The sequence below is a fragment of the Tursiops truncatus genome, chromosome 18, assembly GCF_011762595.2.
Source record: "Tursiops truncatus isolate mTurTru1 chromosome 18, mTurTru1.mat.Y, whole genome shotgun sequence".
NCBI classification, from domain to species: Eukaryota; Metazoa; Chordata; class Mammalia; order Artiodactyla; family Delphinidae; genus Tursiops; species Tursiops truncatus.
The window spans coordinates 4,775,358-4,802,343 of NC_047051.1; the positions used below are offsets into that span (position 1 = coordinate 4,775,358).

Here is a 26,986-nt window from a genome sequence, read left to right on the forward strand (position 1 = left end):
CTAATGTAGCATTTTACTTTCATTATTGATTTTTTCATATATATGAAAAAAATATATAAAGGACTGCAAGTCCTTTGAGGACAAAGTCTGAAACTTAAATGCAACTCTAGTGTCTAGTACATAACCTACTTAATGAACATCACTGATACTGATTTGTAAAAATGAACCTGACTGCTCCATTGTTGCATTGGGATAAATCGTATCCCCCAATAAAAACACCTGAAAGTCCTAACCCCCAGTACCTCAGAATACGAACCTTATTTGGAAACAGGGTCATTACAAGGGTAATCAAGTTAAAGGTCATCAGGGTGAGCCCTAATCCAGTATGACTGACGTCCGTATAAAAAGGGGAAATGTGGACACAGAAACAGGCGTGGACCGAGGGAAGACGATATGAAGGAACAGAGACAAAGTGGAGGACATCAAGTGCAGATGAAGCAAAGACTGGAGTGATGCATCCACAAACTAAAGACTGCCCGGGAACCACCCGAAGCTACAGGAGAAAGGCAGAGAGCAGCCTCCCCACAGCCTCCAAAGGCGCCAGCTCTGCCCACCCCCCAGCCCCTGCTGATTTTGGACTCTGGCCTCCAGAGCTGTGAGACCGTAAAACTCTGTTATTTTAAACCACAGTTTGGGGTTCTTGGTTTTGGCAGCCCTAGGAAACCAACACAATTGACGTTAAAGAAAATGAAAATATGCAATCAGTATTATATAATCCAACCTTTCTAGTATGATCAACACTGAAGATGATGGAGAAATGAGCACAGTTCTGACCTAGAATGAAGCAATATAATGACAAAGAAAAATGTCCATTATATTCAATACATTAAGTGAAAAGAGCAAGTTGCAAATTTTATTGGGGGGGGGGTGATGACACACACAATACTGTATGTTTATATATGCTCAGGTAATGTCCAGCCACACAAACACACACACACAGACTCTAACAAATAATTAACTCTTGGAAAGGGCTGCCCCCTCCTTCTCTTTGCAAGAGATAGGTTTTTTTACTTCACACAATTTTGTACTCTTTAAAATAATAATTTTTTTTGACTTTTTAAAAATGAAGAATTAAAAGAAACTACTGTTTCCAAGGAAACCAAAGGTCATAGTATTCTTTAACAACGCATACAGCTAAACCTGAGTGGTTTATTTCACTTTTAAAATCCTCATTTTGAGAGTTCAAAACAATTCATTCAACCTCAAAGGCATATATACCGCCCCATTTCTAAAAGCGACCACGTCATTATAGTTCAGAATCAGTACTAAACATAGGTTGGCTGTAAAAAAGACAGAAGGAAAATAAGACAAAAATAGGTCTATTAATAAAAATTTCCCATAGGCAAGTATTTAAAGAGGAGTTCTGCGGTATTACAAATAAATAGATGAAGAGATGAATGCTTTCGAATACTTTTTTCTAGCATTTAAATTCAATAAAAATATATAATTGACAGCTTTAAAAAAATAATATTTACCAACCACTCCATGTCTACCAGGAATACAATTCTGAAGCTTTTTACAAATATTCTATCATGAAATTTCATTTCTCAACAGGGCCACGCCTACTCAGCCCAGCCTTCTTCCTGTCACAGCACCACGTCCCATTTAGAGAGGGCTCACCAGCTTTACGTCAACCAAAAATGGACCCAAATATCCTAATTCTTGTTAAGCATCCAGCCTGGATTTATCGTCTCTACGTTTGCTAAACCGGCTTGCGAAGTGCTCAGCACCAGCACCACTAACGCCACCGAGCGCCAGATCTCCACACACATTCCCGGGGAAGCTGAAAACTACAGAAGTCACCTCCCACCTCACCAAGTTTGCCGAGATGACCCTGGTCATCATTAACAGAACACGCTGAGGTGGTATAATCAGCACAGTGCGGTCCCAGAAGTAAAAAGGAAAGATGGTGACATCTGGGGTGAAACACTGCAACCAAGAGAGAGAAACGGCAGGACACGAGAAAGGAAGGGCAAGGCAGCCATGCCACCTTGAAAGGACTAAGGTAATAGAACAAACCACAAACAGAGAGACAGAAAAGGTGGAAGAGTCCACTTACATCTTTTCAGTTGAAAAGGGCAATCTATAAATGTCTTCAGAGAAGAAGACAAGTGAAGAAGATGCAGATTTCTTTCAAAGAAGATGCAGATTTTCAAGTGTGGTCATCAGGTGAAGGCTGGATTTTCACAGGGAAAACCCACCAGAAGTTGGGTGTTCTCTGCACGACCATAACCCATTCGGGACACACCGAATGGGAAGCTCTGTAAGACCAGAGCTTATCATGGTCATCTCTGTATTCTCAGGACCCACATACACCCTGACAGAATGCAAGCCTCCACGAATGCTTCCTGAAAGTACTCATGAAGAAAGACACTTTACAAAAAAAAACAAAAGACAGAGAACACGTCGCTATTAGCTTAAAAATAATAAATCCACCCCTCCTTCCATGAAAAGCACTTATATACTTACCATCAGGCAGAAGGCTTACTTAGGTCACTGAAATAAAAAGCACTAAAATAAAATCAAAGGCAATAATATTCTAACTCCATTAAAGTACACCACTATTCACAAGGAGGAAATGCTGGTTGGTTCCTGCACCTACGAAGCATTTCAATAAGAACATCTGTCTGTTATCACTGGAAGAACATCCACTTCTTGTTTTCAGTTGGAAATAAATTCTTATTGGCATGCAGCTTTAGATGCATGGACGACTACAGATGGAGATTCTAAGCACGCTTAGACATTCCGTAGACACCACACAACTCTTAGGAAAAGCTAATGATCTTTCTTTTGAAGCAGCGGCAGCAAAGGATAAGCCAGTGAACACACAGGAGAGTGAAGATACACAGCACCTCACGCAATCATGTTCTACATTAAATATCACGTACTTCACACTACATGATATCACAACATTCTTGACTGAGTACTTCTGTGAAAGTAAAGACTTCATAGGTTTTCTTCCAAAACGAATTACGTATGTAAACTGTCTCTCCCCTTCTAATACAACTTCTATGCACAAGGTTTTAAATGATGAAGTCTTATGTATAGTTATTTTCAACAATACTGGGTCTCTGATTAAATTTTTAAATTCAGCAACCCATTAACGCCTCACAACATCTAGCATTTACCCTTTTCTACCGACACCTTATTTTACAGATATTCAAATAATCCTCTCCTAAAAAAAGCAGGTTGGGTAACTGCACCGCAGGCCAACAAGAGATATCATTCCAGTGGGGGCAGAGGCATGAGTGAATCAAGTGCAACAATATGGCCTCAGGAAAGAACAGGAAAATCTGAAAGGAAATAAGGCCTGAAGCTAACACACACTTCATTCTAACAATGACAAAAAGTTGGTATGCTATTTTTTTGGTAGAAAAAATAAGACTTTTCTTCTAAAAGTAGTATTCCCAACTTATCTAAACTTCTAGAACATATTTGAGAATGTTACAAATTAGAACATTTTTATTCCCATACGAAAGGAATAAAATCTTTCTACAAAATATTCAAAACAGGGAAAAAAGATAATCTACATTCTTAGTTTGCAATATAATAATCTAGCTCACTTAAGTTCAAAGTAAATGTCTGCTTTCTCAGAGGCATATAGTATTAATAAACTAATTTTTCTTATGATGAAAATGAACTAAAATAACTGCATTTTACTTTAAAAATTTCAATTTTGGTTACTAGAATTAGTAGTGCCAATGAGTCCTTACCTCATGGAGGGGAGCAAGTCACTTTACAAAGGTAATAATAATAACTACAAACACTACAGATGATTAACCCTGGGCCAGGTACCATTCTATAACCCTATGAAGTAGACATTATTTCACCCCCATTTTACAGACAAGAAAACCGTGGCACAGCGAAGTAACTTGTTCAAGGTCACACTGACACCCACAAAAATAAATGCAGAATCTCAAAAAGGGTACAAATTCAAATCTTTTTTTTAAATTTAATTTAATGTATTTTATTTTTGGCTGTGTTGGGTCTTTGCTGCTGTGCACAAGCTTTCTCTAGTTGCTGCGAGTGGGGGCTACTCTTCGTTGCGGTGCTTGGGCTTCTCATTGCAGTGGCTTCACTTGTTGCAGAGCATGGGCTCTAGGCACCTGGGCTTCAGGAGTTGTGGCACGCGGGCTTCAGTAGTTGTGGCTCGCAGGCTCTAGAGCGCAGGCTCAGTAGCTGTGGCACAAGGGCTTAGTTGCTCCGTGGCATGTGGGATCTTCCCTGACCAGTGATCAAACCTGTGTCCCCTGCATTGGCAGGTGGATTCTTAACCACTGCGCCACCAGGGAAGTCCCTCAAATCTTTTTTTTAAAATGGCATCGTTAAAGAAAACAACATCAAAAATAAGTAAACAGCGTGGATTAGCCTGTTAATGAATAAAATGGTGATATCACTAACCTCCAGTAAATATTTTTGAAGGAAGAAATATTTACTTTGGACCGTAATTTTCCATAAATTCTATAACATTAAAAAAAAAAAAAAAAACAGGGGGACCTCCCTGGTGGTCCAGCGGTTAAGACTCTATGCTTCCACTGCAGGGAGTGAGGGTTCAATCCCGGGTCCGTGAACTAAGATCCCAGAAGCCAACCGGCGTGGCCAAAAAAACAAACAAACAAACAAGAAAAAAACAAACTAGGAAACTAAGTATAATTCATATTTAACTATATCTAATTCCACGCACCTTATATTATTTAAAACATCATCAGATGCAACCTACTGAATGGGAGAAACTACTGCAAATCATATATCTGATAAGGGATTAATATCCAAAATACATAAAAGAACTCAGACAACTCAACAGCAAAAAAAACCAATGCGATCAAAAAATGGACAGAAGATCTGAATAGACATTTTTCAAAAGAAGACATACACATAGCCAACAGTAACATGAAAAGATGCTGTACATCATTAACCATCACAGAAATACAAATCAAAACCACAATGAGATATCACCTCATACCTGTCAGAATGTGTCAAAAAGACAAGAAATAACAAGTGTTGGTGAGGATGTAGAGAAAAGGGAACCACATTGTGCACTGTTGGTGGGAATGTAAGTTGGTGCAGCAACTATGGAAAACAATATGGAGGTCCCTCAAAAAATTAAAAATAAAACTACTATATGATCCAGCAACTCCTCTTCTGGATATTTATCAAATAAAACAAAAATACTAACTCAAAAAGATAAATGCATGCCTATGTTCAAGGCAGCGTTATTTACAACAGCCAAGATATGGAAACAACCTGATGTCATCAATGGATGAATGGATAAAGAAGATGTGGTACATGTATACAATGGAATATTACTCAGCCATAAAAAAGGACTAAAAGTCTTACCATTTTCGACGACATGGATGAATATCATGGGTATTATGCTAAGTGAAGTAAGTCAAAGACAAATACCATATTATCTCACTTATATGTGGAATCTTAAAAAAAAAAGGCTCATAGAACAAAGAACAGACTGGTGTTTGCCAGAGGTGGTGGAGGTGGGGGGGTGGAGAGAAATGGGTGAAGGGGGTCAAACAGGTAAAAGAAAATCAATTAAACACAATTAGCATTCCCAAAATGATGGTATCAACAATCATTTATAGGGCTTCCCTGGTGGTGCAGTGGTTGAGAGTCTGCCTGCCAATGCAGGGGACGCGGGTTCGTGCCCTGGTCCGGGAAGATCCCACATGCCGCTGAGCGGCTGGGCCTGTGAGCCATGGCCGCTGAGCCTGCGCGTCCGGAGCCTGTGCTCCGCAACGGGAGTGGCCGCAACAGTGAGAGGCCCGTGTACCGCAAAAAGATAAAATAAAAAATAAAATAAAATAAAATAAAATTTATAAACACTCAAAGGATCAGAGAATACTGAGTTTTCGATCTAGAAGGAAACAAACACAGAAGGAATATTTACGCGTCTAGTCCAACCCCTTTATTTTACAGATGAGAAAAACCAACCCACAAAGTTTTAGGAGACTTTCCCATATGCACAGATCTAAATGTCAAAATTTGGATTAGAAGTTTCCTTCTGGTCCAACTGCTCTTTTTAATATACCATGCAGTAGGATACATTACAAAATACTACATTAAGTTTCTGGAATTGAGCTACTGAAAGAGAATTCAAAACAAAATCAGATTATTTAAATCTAAAAAATGAAGGTTTCTGGAAAGGAATTAATGCTAGCTAAACAAATGCTTAAATAATCTTTCCTGAGACAGTAAAAGTTTCAGGAGAGCTTCAATAAATCTGACTTTAAAGGCAGGAAGAAAGAACTTGTGAGAAAATGGAAGTGGACTCAGTCTCTGGGGGCCTATCAGAAGCCCAGAACCAAGGAAGAAAACTAGGTATGTTGTGATCAAGTCTGGCTGAACTGGCCACATGGGTCGTGGGACAGTAAATAATTAACCTACTCAGAGATCTATTATAAAAAGATTAGTTGGAGGTGGAAGGAGAAAACCACCAAGAGGTAAGCAAAGCCAAATGATATGAGACTAGAGTCTTTATACCTGTTTCACCTAATTGAACATGGTATTTAAAATGATACTTTTTAAGCACATGAAAAGTTTCAAATCCCAATGGTCTTACCTTTATTTGTGGTAAGTGCCAATAATTCACGTGGAAAACTGAAATGTGAAATTTTACCTAGGGCATAGTTTTTTGAAAAAGACAAGACGGACTTCCCTGGTGGTGCAGTGGTTAAGAATCCACCTGCCAATGCGGGGGACATGGGTTCAAGCCCTGGTCCGGGAAGATGCCACATGCCACGGAGCAACTAAGCCCGTGTGCCACAACTACTGAGCATGCGCTCTAGAGCCCACGAGCCACAACTATCGAGCCCGCATGCCACAACTACTGAAGCCAGCATGCCACAACTACTGAAGCCTGTGTGCCTAGAGCCCGTGCTCCGCAACAAGAAGCCCGCACACCGCAAGAAGAGTAGCCCCCGCTCACTGCAACTAGAGAAAGCCCGTGCGCAGCAACAAAGACCCAATGCAGCCAAAAATAAATAATATAAATTAAAAATAAATTTAAAAAATAAATTAAAAATAGACAAGACAAGCTCTGGGAGGGAAAGTAAGTTATTTTCTTTTCTGCTGCCTTAAGAGTTTCCAAACTCTTTTTTATAGAATACGTTCCAAATTTTCTATAATGAGAATGTGCAATTTTTAATGTCCAGTATGTATTTTAGCCAAATTCGAATGATCAGCAGGCTTAAATAAAACTTATTCTAAAGGATCTCTCTGCTAAGGTCCTCAAACACATGTTCAAACATTCCTTATCCAACCATTTATATGACAGAAGACTCCTTATTTTTGAAGTTTTCATCTCTCCTAAATTAACAAAAACAGCAAAATTATTAAACCAATGGCAACTCACTTTGAATGTTCCCATCACAGGAAACACTTTTTTACTACTAAAATATTAATAAAAATTAATTAAATATTTCACTAATAAAAGAATCACAGCCACCCTATTTCTCAAGAAGGAACAAGGGCTGCTATCATTTACTCTAATATTCGGACTACATGAAGAGCCCACCCCGCACCCCGACGAGCAAGGCACCGCGGGGTTTGAGGTTTTCCTCCCGCCCCTCCCTCTGGAATGATAAACTGCACTGACCACACACGCACCTGACTCTGCGTGAGTGACCCCAGTGAGACTCAAACAATAAGAAAAGACAAAGAGCCAGTCTCACCTGTGACTTTCCTGCAGTAAGTGCAGTCAGCTTAAAGTTTCCCACGCGCAGGGTGCTGTGCTGGGTACAGGCTTTTTCAAAGCAAACCTGTCAGACCCACCAAGCAGCAGACTTGTGGCCTTGGCTTCAATGACACCATGTTCTAGGGGATCTAGCTGACACCCAGTGACTGAGGGTGGGCAAGGAGCCAGGCCACCCCACGATCGACCACGTTCGCCTGCAACGACTTCTCCTTTATCCAACCCCCTCCCTGCACGCCCTTCCCCACCAGGACTCCTACAACCCAAACAGGAAGCGAGGGTGCTTCTCACATCCGTGGAGCCCCCAGCGCTGTGCTTCCTAACAACCCTGACCCGTATGGTCACTTTCTACTCCTGGGCCACCACAAGCTGCTCTACAGCTTCCACTTCAATTTCAAAACACAGGCCATTCCTCTACATGCATTCGGTCACTTTCCCCATTATTTCACAATTATGAGGTATAATATTAAATATTAGGTAGCTACTCTGCACCAGGCCCTGAAGTCTGAAGCTACTTCATCAGCAAAACAAGCACCACGTGACACTGAAATTATTTCATGGGCAAACAACAAGAGGCATTTCTAGAGGTACCCTGCAAACTGATTCATTGTAACCTAAACATAATCACTCACACTGTCAGGCTGTAACACTAACTTAAGAGAAACAAACTTAACTGACTTTCGCATGTCAGAGGAACAACTGTGATCTAGAATAAGACACATCAAAAGAGATTTGTTTTTAACCGTTACTTAATCCTATTAAGGTATTGCTATTTGCCCAGGTACCTTGTGTTGACATGTGAAAAAATTATGTCAACGTTATTATTTATAGAATAAAACGTCAACTCATTATAAGCGTTTTCACAGCTGCTGATTCTGAGAGATCATTCTCATTAGGACCAGCCCCTCTCCTCTGCATCACCCCACACACAACCCCAATCTCAGGCATGTTTAACCAAACTTACTGCCCCCAGACATCAGCAGAAGAAATGAAGGATGCGGGGGGACTTTTACTGTATGCAGAAGGTACTGCTCCACCAAACTGTGAAATAAATGATAGTCCTTTCGGTTAAGGCCTTCAGAATCCAATAAGGAGATAACAGAAAAATTTACAACACAGCAAGTATGGTAAGTGCTACTGAGATCACAAAACTGCTGTGAAATTGTATGAGGGGGATGGAGGGTGGGGAGGGACAGGGCTAAGATTATTCAAGGAAGGCTACCTGCTTGAGAGACACCTGTGACCAGGTCAGAAATCTACAAAGGCACAGAGATAAATACCTTTGCTTTTCTTGACTGTCGATTTTGTAGTATCTCAGAAGACAGACTGAAGTTCTCTTTAAAGAATAAGATTGCAGGATACTTTGACATATTTAGCACTACCTTGGGAGCGCATCAGAATGTATTCAAATATGAACACAGGCACATACAATTTTAACACTACTTTTTGGATCAATCTCATTTGGCCGGCCACTGATGTTTCCCTATCTGCCAACAATACACACACACCGCATGTGATTAATGCACCTGAGCGGAAGCCCTAGAGAGAGTTTTGGAGTCTAAAATTCTTGAGATCAAAATCCCACTTACTCAGTGTTTGACTTGGCAAATCTCTCTCTGCCTCATTTTCTTAACCTGATTAGAGCATATATCAATACGTTTATGTGAATATTGTTTGTCTCTCTTAACTAGAATGTAAACACTATGAAAGCAGAGGCTGTCTTGATCACTGCTGTATCCCCAGCACTCAGCACACCCTCTTGTGCGTAGTAGGTGCTAAATGTATACCTGATATACTTGAGTGGATGAAACAGTGAAGAGCAACACATCACTCCACAAACTCTAGACTTTGACAGTGAACTATGACCTGACAATCTGTGTAGCTCAGCAATCTGGTAAGATTATCACTTTCAAAGACTTAATTATCACATTCCTTTAGAAAGACAATAAAAACTGGCATATCTAAAAATAATTAATCTACCTGATCCTTGGAAATCCTTTTAATACAGCCCCTTTCAGCTTCCCTGGTGGCGCAGTGGTTAAGAATCCGCCTGCCAATGCAGGGGACACGGGTTCGAGCCCTGTTCCGGGAAGATCCCACATGCCGCGGAGCAACTAAGCCCGTGCGCCACAACTACTGAGCATGCGCTCTAAAGCCCGCGAGCCACAACTACTGAGCCTGTGAGCCTCAACTACTGAAGCCCACGCACCTAGAGCCCATGCTCCGCAACAAGAGAAGCCACCGCAATGAGAAGCCCACGCACCGCAACGAATGAAGCACAATGAAGACACAACACAGCCAAAAATAAATTAATTAATTTTTAAAAAAAGAAAATTAAAAAAAATACAGTCCCTTTAACATCAATGGTTCCTAAAATATGAATTGTGCAAGAAAGACAAACATTCATTTGAGGAAATGGATTCTTCATGATTCATTCTTCAGTGTGATGTCTTTAATACTGTAGACTTTAATCCCACTTGATTTCAGCCATTTTTATACTGTTCCTCAGCGTGCAGTACAGAATCTGCTTCTAAAGCATCTTTTCTATCTGATTCACCGCTCCTTAAAGAAAGGTATATGAAACGTACCACCCTTAAATGGAAGATTGCTGGGGGGGGGGATCTCCCACATGCATAAAAAGATCTGATAAGCCATAAAACAGAAGGAGAGATTTCAGAAGTCTTTAATAACATCATCACTAGGCCCACGTGGTGAAAAATAACTTTTTTTCTGTGATGGCTCATACTTAAGATGGCAAGATGTAAGTCATAAGGAGCTAATAAAACGAATTCGCCCCACCGTGTGGAAAACTGGTTCTTCTGACCAACCACAAAACACCAAGATTTAAACGCACCCACGTTTTGCTCAACTCGGGACTTTTCCACAGGCATTAGTACTTTTCCCTTAAAGTCGATTTAAAAGCCCCAGTAAAACACAGACAGCAACCCTTGCCGTCAGTTCCTGCACAGAAACACTTGAAGCCACACACTGATGCGTCTGGGGCGTTCAAGTAAACAGATGACAGGAACGCTTAAGCTGCTTTGAAGATCAACGTGGACTCCCAAAGACAAGATTGCCACCTTGACACGCAGCTGGACACGGGAAAGCTTGTTCCTCTCAGAAGAGGAGAAAAGGGGGAAATTTTCGACAGCACTTATTTAAAGTTTCCACCTTCACACACACCCCCTTCCCCTCGGCGCCGGCGGGGACTCGGCCTCGCCAGAGGCGCGGGGAGGAAACCTGAGCCGACTTCCGTGCCCTCGCGGCCGGTAAGGGGACCCTGCCTTCCCGCCGCAGCCCCTCGCCCGCTGGGGACCCTCCGGGCCCGGCCAGCCGGGCCCGAACCCGTGCGCCGCCGGACGGAAACGCGGGCGCCGCTCGTGTACTTCCACCTCCGGCCCCGGCCGGGCCCGCGGCCCGGCTCGCGCGCCCACAGCCCGGCGCCGCAGGGACCCGCGGCCGAGCCCGGGCACCGACGACCCGCGCCGCCCCCGTCGGCCACCCTCGCGCGCCAGCCTCCCGGGGCCGCTCCGCGCTTGCTTGCGCCCCGCCGTCCAACCGCCCCCGCCCGGCCCGCGCCGCCCCCTCCCGGCCACGGTCCCCGCGCTAGGCCCCGCGGGCGGCGAGGGCGGGGACGAGGGCCGCCCGCGCCCTCCCGCCTCACCTACCATGGTACAGATGGAGGCGAATTTGGAGACTGTCATTAGGATTTCCATCCGCCCAGCGCCATCTTCCACCCAATCACAGCGGCGGCGGCGGCGGGCGGGGGAGGAGGGCAGCCGGGCCGCCCGCTCGCACCGCAGCCAGCGGGCGGACCCCGAGCTGCCGCGGACCCACGCACCGACCCTGCTCAGCCGCCGCTGCCGTCGTCGCCGCCGGCGCTCCGGCACTCCCTGCCGCGGGCCCCAGCCCCCGCCTGCCGGCTGCCCGCCCGCCCCCGGCTCCTCCCCGGCGCAGGGCGCAGCCGCTGCCTCGCGGCCCGCGCCTGCCCGCGAAGCCGCCCGCCGCACACCCCGCCCAGCGCACTGGGGAGCGGGCTCCGCCGAGGCCCTAATGCCCGGCCTGCTGGCAGCTGCAGTGCCCGGCGGCGCGCCCCGCCCACCCCCTCGGGGCCCCGCCCACTCCCCGCGCCGGCACCGCCCGCTCCCCGCGGATGCCTCCCCGGCTCCGGAGCGCGCGACTCGGGGAACTCCCGCGCCGGCTCCACCCCGCGCTCGGCCGGGGCGGGGCTCAGAGGGGCCACCGCCTCCCGCCCGCGGTCCTCGCGGTCCTAGAGCCCGCGCGCCGCGAGAGGGGCAAGAAGGGTGCTGGGGGCGACCAGCGTCAATCCTGGAAGGGGCTGACCAGCAGCCTCTACCAAGGGCGAGGGAACAGCTAGCCCAGACAGAAAACTGAGGGGGTGATCTCGATAATTCTGGGTGCGGTGGGAGGAAACCTGCTTCTGAACGGTTAAAATAGCCCGGGTCATCCAATGTCCCAAGCACCTAAAATGTAAGGTGGTTTCTTTTTACATACATTGGGTGAATAACCTGGGTCAGAACACCGTAATTTCGCGAAAGACAAATTAATTAATTAAAAGTGAAAGAGGCAAAGAAGAAACTATATTTGGCTCCTTGAATTAAGAAAGGTAAATTATGGGGAAGGGGGCGAAGCTGATTTCCGCCCGCTTGTTGGCCATAAATTTAGCATTTGGTTATAAATATAGTATCTAAATATACTTGTTCTGAAAGTTGAGTTGCAAAATAGGGAAGGATCTCAACCCAGCAGTGATGGTGTTATTCCCAGGGACAAGAAGTCCCGCAAGTAAGAAAAATGTCCTGTGAGAAATGCTGAAGCAGTATTAGCCAGGGGGGATAGTTCCTATTTTCCGCTTCGATAAAATGCATCATTGCACCCTGTTCTTCGTGTCAGACAGCTCAGCTTCGTTTCTTCCTATTTGAGAAAGAAGTTCAAGTTAGTAGAATAACTTTATAAATTATTGTATTAGAAAGCTTGTGATTTTTCACGATTGAAGAACTGATGGGATGCTTTTTTAGTTTCCCCCATTTCAGTGGGGCAGAAATGACAAATGACAGACGAATCTCTAAAATCAGATATGCCTTAACTCTTCAGTTCAAAACATTTAAAACACAAAACATTCAAACAAAATTTAGGTGAAAAATAGATTTCTGGTACATGCATGCTGTTTCCATAGTGATTTCCATTATAAGCTTGCTTGGGGGAAACAAAATTGCACACAGAATATAGCCAAGTCCCATAGTAGCTGGCCTGCTTCTCCAGGCACCTGCCTCCCTGGAAGCCGGGACTTCCCTCATTGCCCTGATACCCGAGCCAGTGCTAGAATGTGCCAGAACCACACATTCAGGTAGCTGGACCACCTCCCCATTTCCCTGCCTAGACTTGGAAGTATCACCCACCTGAGTTGTTTCTTGCTATGTTCCATCCTGCTTAGACCTCCAGGGCATGCCTGGGCCTCCTACCAGTGTTGCCATGCCCATGACAGACTGGACCCTATCTGTCTCATCTATTTGGATGAAAGTCTAGTTATCATTCTGTCCCGTTGAACAGGTCTAATGTGTCAGAATTTGAGCCCCATCTCCATCTAGGCTGCCCACCAAGATCTTTCCTTGTCCATGGAACAGAGGCCACCAGCTTTACACGTAAGTGTATGTAAGAACAAGGGCTTTTCTAAATAGATTTCTGGTAGAATTATCTGAAGTTGTTTAGTTGATGTTATAGCCATCTAAATTCACAGATGAGGGACTTCCCTGGCAGTCCAGTGGTTAAGACTCCACGCTTCCAATGCAGGAGACACAGGTTTGATCCCTGGTCGGGAAACTAAGATCCCCCATGACGCGTGGCGTGGCCAAAAGATTTAAAATTTTCAAATATTTAAAAAATAAGTTCACAGGTGATAGCACAGATCCTAATAGCAAACCTCCCAATGCCTCACCTCCCCAGCGTTAAGGTTGAATGGAAAGGCACAAACGTAAAGAGAGAATCTTCCATGTGCTAGGTGATGCACTGGGGTGTTTGTTTGTTTGTTTGTTTTTTACCATATGTAATGCAGATGAAGATAAGATATAGCTGAAATGTCACACGTGTACCCCCAGAACTTGAAAGGGATCATCTGGACTTAGAATACAGTTTTTACCTGCAACCGTATCAGCTTTACAAAGAGCTTCATTGTACGTAGGGAAAGATGAGTTTGTGTACAACTGACCTCTTTCAGGCCTTCCTGAGTGTATCAGCTACAAATTACACCCAGATAACTTCAGGGACCAAGCAAGTAAACAAATTAGGGCAAGCTCATTCCATTTGGTTAGCACGATGTTTTTAAATGGTTTTGTTTGAATAATTTTACACAATCCTTTCCGGTCCAGTTCCTTGCAAGCCACTTCATCTTTTCTGTTCTCTTCCTGTCTCCACTTAACCACGTGCCACTTCATATATTTCTGCCACCTCTCTTTTCCACGAAGCCATTTGGGTTTGCACCAGCTGACATCAATGGGTGAAATGCTGTGCTGCCCTTGATGGGGCGAGGAAGGATGTGGTGGAGAGGGGGTGGAGAGGCGTGGAAGACAGCCACAGCACAGGGAGTGCTTATCAAGGAATTACGCGTGCGCCAAGCATTTCCTCAAATCCCCATAACAACCCAGTGGAGTAGGCGCTATTATCGTCCCCATTTTCTAGATGAAGAAACGGAGGCACAGAGAGAACTTTCCCAAGGTTGCACACGTAATAAATGATGGAACAAGGATTTTGACCCCGCTCCAGAGGCCACACTTGTATCCACCCTGCTAACCCAGCTCAAGTCAAAGTGCCTCATTCTGACTCTAACAGAAGGAGGCTGAGAGGCACTCACTCCTTTGGGACCAGGTTACAGCTACAAAATAAACACAGGTAAGTATTTCTTTGTCTCACTTCCCTCATCTGGAAAATAAGGGTAATGACTATTTCTACCCCAGAGGGGTGTGACAAGGATAAAACATGGAGACACAGTTAGAAAAGTGCCTGGCACTCAGCATAGACTGGAGAGCTTTGAATGGACATTCAGTATCAACATTTTAAAAGTCAGGATGGGCAAGTACCGCCCTCAGGCTGCCAGTTTACTCTCTCTGATATAACAAGCCTCTGCCGTGTGCCAGTTGCCTGATTAGTATTTTATTTTATTTTGTTATTTATTTATTTATTTTGCGGTACGTGGGCCTCTCATTGCTGTGGCCTCTCCCGTTGCGGGGCACAGGCTCTGGATGTGCAGGCTCAGTGGCCATGGCTCACGGGCCCAGCCTCTCCGCGGCATGTGGGATCTTCCCAGACCGGGGCACGAACCCGCGTCCCCTGCATCGGCAGGCGGACTCTCAACCACTGTGCCACCAGGGAAGCCCCTGATTAGTATTTTAGATGCATTTTCCAGTGTAACCTCCCAGGGCCCTTGGAGCTGGATCATTTTGTGCTCATTTTGCCACGTTCACCATGGCCCTGCCCAGCCAGTGCAGGGCCAGGGGCCACACCCAGACACTCTGACTTGAAAACCCAGGGTCTCTCCCCTTCTCTACCCTGCTCGTTGACAGCTGAATGAATTAACCTTCTTGGTGGCGTTAATTAACATCATCCAGCTGTCCAGAGGTGGATGTGAATCAAAACACTGATGTTCTTTTGTTGGTTTGAATCAACAAATCAGTGACTTACTTTTCAAGGCTGATTTCTAATTCAGATGAGTAAAGTCAAAGCATATGCCCTATGGATATATGACTCTGATTTGCCGGGCAGCATAGCATATAGCTAATGTATCTAAACCTTTGTCGTTATTTAAATCTAGGTTTTCAAAGAGGGCCAAAGGCACAGCCCCTTTACATTCTATTTAAAACTGAAAAATCAGTTCATTCATTAAAACAGATATCTTTTGGTCATCTACTGATGATTAAGAGAAATTTGTGCGCTCAGGGAGTAGACAGATGAGTTTTATGGAAAATGAGCTGGGAGAATGGAGAACTAAGTGCAGTCAGCTCTGAGGCAGGTGAGACTAACCCTGCCTGCAGGAGGGACAAGCTGAGGACAGCCTCATAATCCAGAAGAATAGGATGGACAGTGGCGGGGGAGGGGAAGGAGAGGGAAAGTCACGTGCACTGACCCATGGGAGCCAAAGGGACGTCTAAGGCTGCGGCACTGGGTGTTCTGTGGAGTCTGTGGAGATGAGTGTGGAACGTTAAGGGGACAATCTGACCCACAGGGACACCAGCAGGGATTATGGTCTCTGGAACCTCTACCATCATATCCATCAGTACTAAGTGGTAGAATCAGCCTACCTGAAAACCTGCTTTCTTGTTCTTCATAATCTCCATTTGGATTCCCACCCTGGAATTTGTTGAGGCTAAACATGGCAGAGAATCTCAAGGAGACATCAAACTAACAGGTATGTACCTGGGGAGAAAACCTTGACTTCCGGTGAGCACAGAGGTAAACTGGAATATTTTCTTTCGTACTTAGCTCCTCACTAAGCAGGGCCTGACTGCAGGAGGCTGGGGAGCATCCCGGCTGTTTAGGAAAAGTGCAAAAGTTGCAGAGCTTACCTTGAGAAGGGGCTACCTTTTCAAATGCTTCCATCAGCCACTCCTTTCTTCTGTGAAAAGGGGAGAACAGAGAGAGACAGAGCCATAAAGCGACAACCCTGGATACAAACATGATCCATTCCAGTCATGTAATTACTCAGCAATGTGCATCTGAATTGCTTTTTTTAGTCAATACATATCTGTTGAGTACCTCTGACTCGTGAAGTCTTGTTGGAAACAGGGAACAAAGAAGCTTGTTCCTTCAAAGAGTGTGCCATCAGGACTTCCCTGGTGGCACAGTGGTTAAGAATCCGCCTGCCAATGCAGGGGACACAGGTTTGAGCCCTGGTCCGGGAAGATCCCACATGCCGTGGAGCAATTAAGCCCGTGCACCATAACTACTGAGCCTGCGCTCTAGAGCCCACATGCCACAACTACTGAAGCCTGCGAGCCTAGAGCTCGTGCTCTGCAACGAGAAGCCACCACAATGAGAAGCCCACGCACCACAATGAAGAGTAGCCCCCGCTCACCGCAACTAGAGAAAGCCCGCGCGCAGCAACGAAGACCCAATGCAGCCAAAAAATAAAATAAATTTTTAAAAAAATGAAAAAGTAAAAAAGCATGCCATCTGGTTGAGAGAGAAGACTTGTACACAAATCACTTTAAGTACCAGTTGTGTAACTTATAGTATTATAAGGGTTCAGAGAAGAAAGTGATTGTTTCTTCTTTGGGTCATCCAAAATACTACCCCTTACTAGAGAGTAGGGTCACCTGATCCAATGGGAAAAGTTGGGAAATCTCAAAGAGTAATATAATTATATCTTTTAAGTAACACTTGCCTGTCTTATTCCTCAAGCACCGACAAGCTCCATGCCACCTCTGAGCGTTTGTTCTGGCCGTTCCTTCTCCCTGGAACACTCCCCCTCCTTTACAGGGTCACCTCCTCTGGCCCTGATGCCACCAGATCCCCTCCTCTCATGTAAGCTCAAGAGAACTGGAACCCTATTTTAGAGCTCTGTCCCCAAGGCCTGAGAAAGGACAGTAAGTGCTCAATAAATAAATGTTAGTGAATGAACAGAAACGGATAAAACACCTACACTTTAAGTATGTCCGCCTCCAGAGCAAATAAAAACAGAAGAATCCTGGTACATAGAGCTGATTTATCTTGACTGATCAACACAATGAATGTGAAGTCTCAGAAAGCACTTGCAGGGCTTCCCTGGTGGCGCAGTGGTTGAGAGTCCCCCTGCCGATGCAGGGGACACAGGTTCGTGCCCCGGTCCGGGAGGATCCCACATGCCGCGGAGCGGCTGGGCCCGTGAGCCATGGCCGCTGAGCCTGCGCGTCTGGAGCCTGTGCTCCGCAACGGGAGAGGCCACAGCAGGGAGAGGCCCGCGTACCGCCAAAAAAAAAAGAAAGCGCTCGCAGATACTCTGCTGTTTCTCTGACTGCCTTCCGTCTGGAGTTTCCCATTTTCAGTTCAGCATTTACTCAGCTCTTATGAGAAAGTTCATCAGAAAAAAAAAGGAAAAGAAAAGAAAATGTACTTTCTGGACTCCAGAAAGTCTCAAGCATCTGCAACTTCCCCAATCACAGTTCTGATTTTCTTTACTGTGCCTCTAGGTTTTTTCCTCTGGAGACAGCTTCTCACTTCATCCTGCCCTCTCCTTAACCACCTGCTTCTCAAAAATGTCAGGGTGGTTTTTCTATATGATTTACCAGAGTTTAACATACACTTGGAGTTTGTATTGTAAACGTTCGGCTCTAACTTGTGATTTTACTGCCATTTTTGCCTCTTCCCGCCCACCGGGCCTCCTGGGCACTTGACCTCGAGGAGCCTGCCTAGGGTACCTAGTACGGGGCAGCATACCCACTGGGGGTTTCCTGGGACACACAAGCTCTTCATCACTTGAGACAAACAGGCATGGCTCCCACTTCTTCTTTTTAAAAATTATTGAAACAGCAGAGCATAGCAATGTTAAACGCAACAATTCCAAAATATATTTAGCATACAGAAACTCCTGTCAGACATACAAGAAACAGTTCATGGTGATTTCCCAGGATTGTGGAAGTGGGAATGGGTGAATTGGCGAACAAGATGGAAGAGAGAACTTTACTGCATACTTTTTATGCTTTTTGAGTTTGCAAACATGCAAATGTATAACTATTTCAAAAATTAAGTAAATTGAGTTTTTTTTAACTTAAATAAAAGACAGTTATGTGACAATATTTTTAAATTACTAGGCACAATCCAAACCAAAAAAAAATTTTTTTTTAAGTAACTTAGTGCAAGCCTAGTTCAATTCTGGTCTGTCTCTGCCTAAATAGAACACACACTTGAACTCTGACACTTCCTTCCTTAGGACTCTGGGCTCTTCTGCCTGCATTGGCTCAGACTCTGCAAGTTAAGGAAGATAACAGTCTCTTTACAGAAGGGCAAGCTTTCGTTTGCCTGCTTCAGGAGGGCTAGCAATGGGTGTTTCTCCTGCTCTGTCAAAAGGAAGAGGCTGTGGAGGAAATGAGAGATGGGAAGAAGGGAAGTGAGCCCAGAAAGTCCTCTCTGTTCCTGGCACTCCATCCTCCAGGCCCCAACAGAAACGAGGTGAAGTGATCACAGTTCCTCACGTGATCACGTGATCCATGATCACATGACCACCATTACCCAACACCTGTCCACAGAACGGTCCTGTGCTTTTCCCCAGCACAGGAAGAGTGCTCATCTCCCCAGGCAACTTGACCTTTTCTGGGTGTTTTTGGAGGGCTTGTTTTTTTCTTTCCTTTAGCCTTTCCCAATTCCTTCTGGTCAATTCTACTACGCGTGGTAGAAATTTTACTTTTTTTTCCTTTTAACAACAGTTACACATAGGAGCAGATATATCTGCTTTCTGACACAAAACCTGAGGATACACAAACGACAGATGATACCAGAATATCTTTGAATAGGTCTTCCAGGTAACAGGGAAACGCATGCCCATCTTTCCAAGGCTCAAGCCCAGGGCTGCTCCTTTTGACAACCTGGGCACACAGTGTCCCCAGAGGAACTGCTTCCTTGTTTTTGCTGCCTGTAAGCAGCAAGGAGCTTTTTATTTTAAGGATTCCACTGTCAGTCATTACGAAGAAATAGGAAATAGACGACGAAAATAATAAATAAGGGAAAAAACAGATTTTATAAAGCTCTACGGTTGTTAGTAGTAGTCGACTCCCGAGATACCAATGGGCTTCAAGTTAAGAATTAGGGTGCCGCCTTGGCCGAGTCCCTCCCCTCCACCCACAGAGGATATCCAGTCTGCGATCCTGAACAAGCCCTTTACCCTCTAAGCTCCAGTTTCCTCGTTATACGAAGGGAAGATCCCTACTTCATCAAGTTGTTGGGGAGATTAAATGAGATACTGCACATAAGGACTCAGAACCACAGCTGGCCCCCAGGATGTGTGAGATAAAAGAGTGCCTGGCTGCCTCCCTGGATTCTTTCCTCTTTTCTCCTCAACAAGATGATTCAGAACAGTGTGTGGTTGCTTGATTCAAAGAGTAATGAATTCACAATAGCCAGATGTGGAAACAACCCAAGAGTCCATCAACGGATGAGTGGATAAACAAACTATGGCAAATATATATAATGGAATATTATTCAGCCTGAAAAAGGAACAAAATTCTGACACATGCTACAATATGGATAAGCCTTGAGGACACTATGCTAAGTGAAATAAGCCAGTAGCAGAAGGACAAATACTGTATAATCCTACTCACAAGAAGTATCTAAAATAGTTAAATTCCTAGAGGCAAAAAGTAGAACAGTGGAAGCCAGGGGCTGGGAGGAGGGGGAACGGAGAGTTGGTGTGTGATGAGTACAGAGTCTCTGTTGAAGCTGTTGAAAGGGACTTGGGTATACACGGTGCTGATGGTTGGACGGGAGCGTGAATGTACTTAACGCCATTGAACTGTACACTTAAAAATGGCTCAAGTGGTACATTTTATGTTACATATACTTTAGCACAATAAAAAACAATCATTAAAAAAACTCACCAAGGACTTACAGATAACGCCAGTGTTCCTTCATACGGACTTCCTTTGCCCTCTGGTCCCACAGATCACTTCAGTTACGTTGACTTGCCTCCAGATTCACCTCTTCTGCCACCCTTAGGCGCTGTCTTCTCAGCGCTCCCGGGGGTCTGCCCGGGGATCCCTGCTCCATTCTGAAGCATGACTGGGATGCGGAGGCTACAGACACGCCAGGTATGCCTGTGGCTCAACTTGAAACCAGGCCTCGGTCCCTGCCCCTCTGCCCGTCTGCTTTAGTGCTTCTCCTTCACAGGCTTCCCCGGTCTCCCTCTTTTCCACCTGTGCTGACCCTTTGGATCGAGTGACTTAGCTTTTGGCTTGCCCGCTTGGCTGGGCACTTGGCCCTGCGAGGTTCAGCTTCCTGTACCTGCTCCCCGATGACTCTGAGTCTGCCAGGCAGCTGAGGTCATTTTCTGCGTGTCCCCAGCAGGAGCCACCAGTCACCGAGGTTGGACACTTGAGCATCACCCGTCTCTGCTTTCCCACCTCTGCCCTTCCATCAGTTCCACCTCAGGAACACCTAGTGTATGTGCTTCCTTTGGGACCCGCCCCCCCATCCCGCTTGAGATCAGGGCCCAGCATCCCCTAACGAGCCACCGCACCAGCCTCCATTCTTGTCTCCCTCCTCTAGTCTGGGTCCCTCTGGGCCTCTCTCCCTGGGACAGCCAGAGCTGTTGTCCCCAGATGCAAACCTGGTCCTGGTGCTCTGCTGCCGAGAAGCTCCACAGGTCCCCAGGGCTGCAGGACCAAGCTGAAGTTCTCTGCTTGCCAAGACAGGTCCCTCGCCTTGGCGCCCACCTGCCACACCAGCTCCTCCCCAACCGCGCCCACTTCTCATCCCAACACACTGAGGTCTCCCTCTCCCCTCGCGCTTCTGCCACCTCTGCCTTCGCCCACGTTGCTCCTCCCGCCAAGAAGGAGCATGTGGCCTGGTTTGCCCAGAACAGTCTCTGCTTACACCTGTTGCTCGGTGTAATTATTAATAGCCTTCCTTTCGCTCTCCAAAGTGTCCTGGCTTAGGCAACAAATTGTGTGGTCACTGCATTTGCCCTAATTCTTCACCTGGCAAACCTCTGCTCATCCTCCACGGTCTGCTGGATGTCGGAGGTGCTGGGAAGCCTTGCCCGTCTCCTGCAGGCAGTGCCCACTCAGCCTTCTCCCTTCAACTTCATGACAGTGTCTATCACGGCGCATTGTTAGGGAATCGTCTGTCTCCCCCGCTGGACTCCTGGAGTCTTATACATCTTCTCATCCCCAGCACTCAGAAGAGTCCCTGACATAAAACAGGTGATCAGTTAAAGTTTGCTGAAGAGGAATGAAAAAGATAAATTCATTTATTAAGTGAGAACTACGTGCCCGGCGCTGTTCCAGACGCTTGGCAAAGCAGATGACCATCCACATTCTCATGGAGTTCACAGCTAAGGGGAGGAAATGGACAAAAGTTAGTTTCTGAACAGATCACTGGCGGGGGGTAGGGGGATTTGCTTTGACTAAGCAGGCTCACCCCCAGAGCTGGGCTGTCCCCTTGAGGCACAAGGCTGTCTGAGGGATGAAGACCACCCTGGCCAAAGCAAGCATTCGGTCAGAAGGGAAGAAGCAAAATGTGTTGATGAAAGCGGGATCAGGGAGATGCTAGGATGCTGGCTTTGAAGATGGCCAAAGGGGGCACAAGCCAGGGAAAACGGGTGGGTCCTCAAAGCTGAAAAACGCAAGGAAATGGACCCCTTCCTGGAGTGTCCAGAAAGGAATACAGCCCCATCCAGACCTCGAGTGTAGCCCAGGGAGACATGTGTCAGACTTCTGATCTTCAGAACCAGAAGATTAAATTTAAGTTCTGAAAAGAGGAGAAGGGGAGAAGCAAGGAACAGATGCTGGGTAAATGCATCCATTTGGTAGGATTAGGGGAACGACCCACTTCCAGGCCAGAGCTGCCTCTGGTCATGTCTTCTTTCCATCCTGTCAGCGTATCTCTGGGGCAGTATGTTTAACTCGTTTGAATGTAATTCAGAATGTTATCATAAACTTACATTAAGCACCACTGATAGTCATTTTTAGTCATCATAATATCAAATCTGAACGAAAATATTTCCAGACAGATTGCTCCCATTCAAATATTAAAATAAAAACAAATCAACAGGGTTTCCCTGGTGGCGCAGTGGTTGAGAGTCCACCTGCCGATGCAGGGGACACGGGTTCGTGCCCCGGTCCAGGAAGATCCCACATGCCGCAGAGCAGCTGGGCCCGTGAGCCATGGCCGCTGAGCCTGCGCGTCCGGAGCCTGTGCTCTGCAACAGGAGAGGCCACAACAGTGAGAGGCCCGCGTACTGCAAAAAAACAAACAAACAAATCAACAGACATGAAAATGGCAATATGGTCTATCCCATGGACATAGGTTCCAACAGAAGAAGGCACTCAGGGCACAGTAATTACCGGGCCAGACCTCTTCAGGATTAGGCCTACCCTGGAAAGCCCTAAATACCTTTCCTCCTGGGTCTACTATTAAATGGCCTGAGAAAGGCTCAATCCTATAACCAAAGCACATAAAAGAAATTTTCTTCTCACTGTCTTTTTTTTTTTCTTCCTTCAGAGATGACATAGCAACAGTTTTGTGGATAAGAATATCAAGTAGGCGTTTTGATGATGCTGATAATGGAGTTGGTTGCAGAAAATGGAAGCTGCATCAGACAATACCGAATAAATTATTTTGTGCTGTCTCCTCTTAATGCCTGGGTTAAAGCAACCCAAGCCAATTGCAGTTCCGCAACACCGTGTGAGTGCTCCAGTGAGGCCGAACCCTGCACCATCCAGCGACCCATCACCTGTTTGAACCTGAAAAGGTGTCACTCTTAATCTGTGCCTCTTCATTCCATGCCTCCGCTCTAATTTAAGTAATTCTCCTGCTTCCAATACTGCAGCAGATTTCTTCCTTCTTCTCTTTCTTTTCTTCTTCTTTTTTATTTTTTATGAAAATTTTCAAACATATAAAAAAGTAGAGGGGGGCTTCCCTGGTGGCGCAGTGGTTGAGAGTCCGCCTGCCGATGCAGGGGACATGGGTTCGTGCCCCGGTCCGGGAAGATCCCACATGCCGCGGAGCGGCTGGGCCCGTGAGCCATGGCCGCTGAGTCTGTGCATCCAGAGCCTGTGCTCCGCAGCGGGAGAGGCCACAACAGTGAGAGGCCCGTGTACCGCAAAAAAAAAAAAAAAAAAAAAGTAGAGGGAATAGTAAAATCAACCCAATTTACCCATCACCCAATTTTTCTACAAAATATTTACATATGGTAAAATGCATGGATTTGAAGTGTACGATGTTTTGATAAATGTATTTACTTGTTTAACTGCCACCCCTAATCAATATATAGAACCTTCTCATCACCCCAGAAAGTTCCTTTGCCATCCCCCAGTTTGGCGGTTATCAATACATAGCCATGCTTGTTTCATCGGTGCCCCTACCCCTGGACCCTCCAGGATGACTTTGAAGTAAATCCAGACATCGTATTATTTTATCTGTAAATATTTCCTTGTATTTCTTTAAGAGATCACCAAAATATTATCACACCTAAATGAACAATAATTCCTCGGGGCTTCCCTAGTGGCGCAGTGGTTAAGAATCTGCCTGCCAATGCAGGGGACACGGGTTTGAGCCCTGGTCCGGGAAGATCCCACATGCCGCGAAGCAACTAAGCCCATGCGCCACAACTACTGAGCCTGCGCTCTAGAGCCCACGTGCTACAACCACTGAAGCCCATGCGCCATAGAGCCCGTGCTCTGAAACAAGAGAAGCCACCACAATGAGAAGCCCGTGCACCGCAGCGAAGAGTAGCCCCTGCTCACTGCAACTAGAGAAAGCCCATGTGCAGCAACAAAGACCCAAAACAGCCAATAAATAAATAAAGTAAATAAAATAAAATTTTAAAAAACAATAATTCTTTAACATCAAATACACAGTCTGCATCCACATTTCCCCAGTTCTCTTTTTTTTTTCGCGGTACGCGGGCCTCTCACTGCTGTGGCCTCTCCCATTGCGGAGCACAGACTCCGGATGCGCAGGCTCAGCGGCCATGGCTCACGGGCCCAGCCGCTCCACAGCATGTGGGATCCTCCCGGACCGGGGCACGAACCCGCGTCCCCTGCATTGGCAGGTGGATTCTCAACCACTGCGCCACCAGGGAAGCCCCAATTCTCTATTTTTTTAAAAAAATATTTATTTGTTTAGGCTGTGTTGGGTCTCAGTTGCGGCATGTGGGATCTGGTTCCCCAACCAGGGATTGAATCCGGGCCCCCTGAATTGGGAGCATGGAGTCTCACCCACTGGACCACCAGGGAAGTCCCTCCCCAATACTCTTTTAATAGATTTACACTTGGTCTCTTCACTTTTGATCTATTCCATTGATTTTGAAAACCACTCCAGATGAACATTTCCAGTCCACCATCATGATTACCTACTGTGTGCTCCGTAGTCTAGCATACCTGGACTCCATATATAACTTTCCAGTTTAAATTCCATTGTTCCTCCTCACCCAGCTATCCTTCCACAAAAGAAAAGTAGCTTTTGCATGAATAAACCTGTTTCCCCACTGCTGAGAATTTGATTATGTGTCTCTTCTCTCTACCCTGCCCACAAATGTTCGTTAAATAAATGTTTGCTGAACACCGACTAAGCACCAGGAACGAGCTAGTAGCTACAGAATAAGTAGCTACAGAGTAAGCAGTGAACAAGATAAATATAGTTCCTGCCCTCAAGGAGATCATGGCATCCTCCCCTCTCTACCTGTTGGAACCCCGTTTACTTTAAGGTAAAGTCCAAATGTCACCTCCACTGTGAAGACTGCCCTGATCTCTTCAGGCAGAAGTATTCTTTCGCTTCTCTAAAACTCCTGCTTTGCTCATTTGTTCTGCTTCTAGCCTACGTGCCACATAAGGACTTTGAACATAAGACATGTAGACATAGTTACTTCGTCTTTGTAATACTTTCACCATCTAGTGGGAACACAGTGAATGACTGAATGAATATGTTAAGACTAGTTATTTAAAAAACTGCCCATGGACTGCTACACCTGAAACAACTGTTTAAGGAAACATATCCGACACGGTTTCAACTTGGCATAGGTGACTGCAGTGCCTTGAAGACACTTGGGGAGAAAGTTCATCTATAAAGCAACTGGCAATTGGCCCGGAGATTAAGAGGATGTACCCTGAAGTCTTGTCATCTTTTAGTTATTTTGTCCCATTATAGTATGTTTCTGAACTTGGCACAGGGAATTAAAAAGCTGATTTTCTATGGTCGGAAATTCTTAAAAATACTTCTCTGTCATTATAAAACTTTGAAAACGTGTAAAAGCATGAAGAAAGAAATTAGAGTCATCCATACTCCACCATTCAGACAAAAATCACGGCTAACGTTTTGGTGTATTTCCTTCCAGTCTTTTTCGTCTGCAGTTTGAAGAGAGTCTGCTCTGGAGTGCTGGATCTCACTCTGATGCTGAGGATGGGCGGACTTACGGAGGAGAACATTCTGCTTTCCGTATTAAAGCAGCGCCGTCTCTGTCGCCTCCACGTTCTGCCTTTCCTCGCTGATGACTCTCTGTTTCTTTTTCCCTACATTGCGTTCTACCTCTTCCCCCACTGAATGCAGAGTTATGGTTTTGTGACCCTACTTCGGGTCTTCACTCAATCTCTGGTCCCCACATCATGTCCCTGATCAGCATCTCAGAGCCCTGTCACTTCAAATCCATTCAGCGCACCTCCTTGACTCTGAAACCCAGTTCCTGGGCCACATCTTGTCTTTATCATACTTTTGCCCCACTTGTAAGCATTTTCGCATGGCATTAAAAAGACTCTGTAAATTGAAATTGAATAGTTGCGTATTATTCTCTTTTATGTTTGGCCATAATTATCCTAACCATCCTCCAATATTGACCTTACGTTAGTTTCAATTTGCCACTATTGTGAATAACATTCCAATGAATATCTTTGTAAATAAATCTTTAACCATGTATCAGATGACTTTCTTAGGTCAACTGTATAGAAACAGAAGGACTGACATAAAATATGGCACAAAATATTTGATACATATTGCTAACTTGATTTCTAGAGAGTGTGCAGACTTACACTCCCACAGCAGAATATCGTGTGTCTTGTTGCATTGTTGCCAACCTTGAGCATTATTGCCAAAATAGAGAACAGAAGGGAATTTTGGAATAAAAAGAAGATTTCTCAACCTGATCAAGAGCATCTGAGGTACAGTAGAAACTAACACAATATTGTAAAGCAACTATACTCCAATAAAAATTATTTTAAAAACTGAAAAAAATAAAAAAGATCATCTGAGAGATGGACTGGGAGTTTGGAAAAAAAAAAAAAAGAGAATCTGAAAAATGTATAACTAGCATCACAGTTAATGGTTTCAGACCAAATCCTTTCCCCCTAAGATCAGGAACAAAGCAAGGCTGTCCACTCCAACCACTTCTATTTAATGGTGCATTATTTTAAAATATTTGCTTATATGAGATATTTAAAAATCACTGTGCATTTTAATTTGCATCTCTTTGTTTTCGAGAGTAACTTTTCTTAAGTTTATTAGCTATTGGTAATGCTTCTTTTGTGAATTATGTATCTGAAGTCTTTGCCCACACTTCTGTTGGTGTCCTACGGTTTTTTAAGTTATTTGTATGAG

The 26,986-nt window shown here is 45.2% G+C and overlaps 1 protein-coding gene and 2 long non-coding RNA genes across 3 annotated transcripts in view; 1 reads left to right on the forward strand and 2 right to left on the reverse strand.

Annotated features, from left to right (window-relative positions):
• USP12 (ubiquitin specific peptidase 12) overlaps positions 1–11,624 on the reverse strand; it is a 77,775-nt gene extending 66,151 nt beyond the window's left edge. The window contains exon 1 of the mRNA XM_019936842.3: positions 11,371–11,624. Coding sequence (XP_019792401.1) covers positions 11,371–11,418 — 48 coding nt within the window. The 5' untranslated portion in view covers positions 11,419–11,624. The remainder of the gene's footprint in view (positions 1–11,370) is intronic.
• Positions 11,625–12,086: 462 nt separating this feature from the next.
• Positions 12,087–20,379, reverse strand: LOC117308804 (uncharacterized). Its single transcript, XR_004522977.2, has 3 exons — positions 20,278–20,379; positions 16,276–16,325; positions 12,087–12,634 (listed from the first exon to the last, which is right to left on the reverse strand). It is a non-coding gene; the product is annotated as an uncharacterized lncRNA (long non-coding RNA).
• Positions 14,351–26,208, forward strand: LOC109550259 (uncharacterized). Its single transcript, XR_002176706.3, has 6 exons — positions 14,351–14,605; positions 15,936–16,118; positions 20,342–20,487; positions 22,901–23,150; positions 24,973–25,106; positions 25,734–26,208. It is a non-coding gene; the product is annotated as an uncharacterized lncRNA (long non-coding RNA).
• Positions 26,209–26,986: the final 778 nt, after the last annotated feature.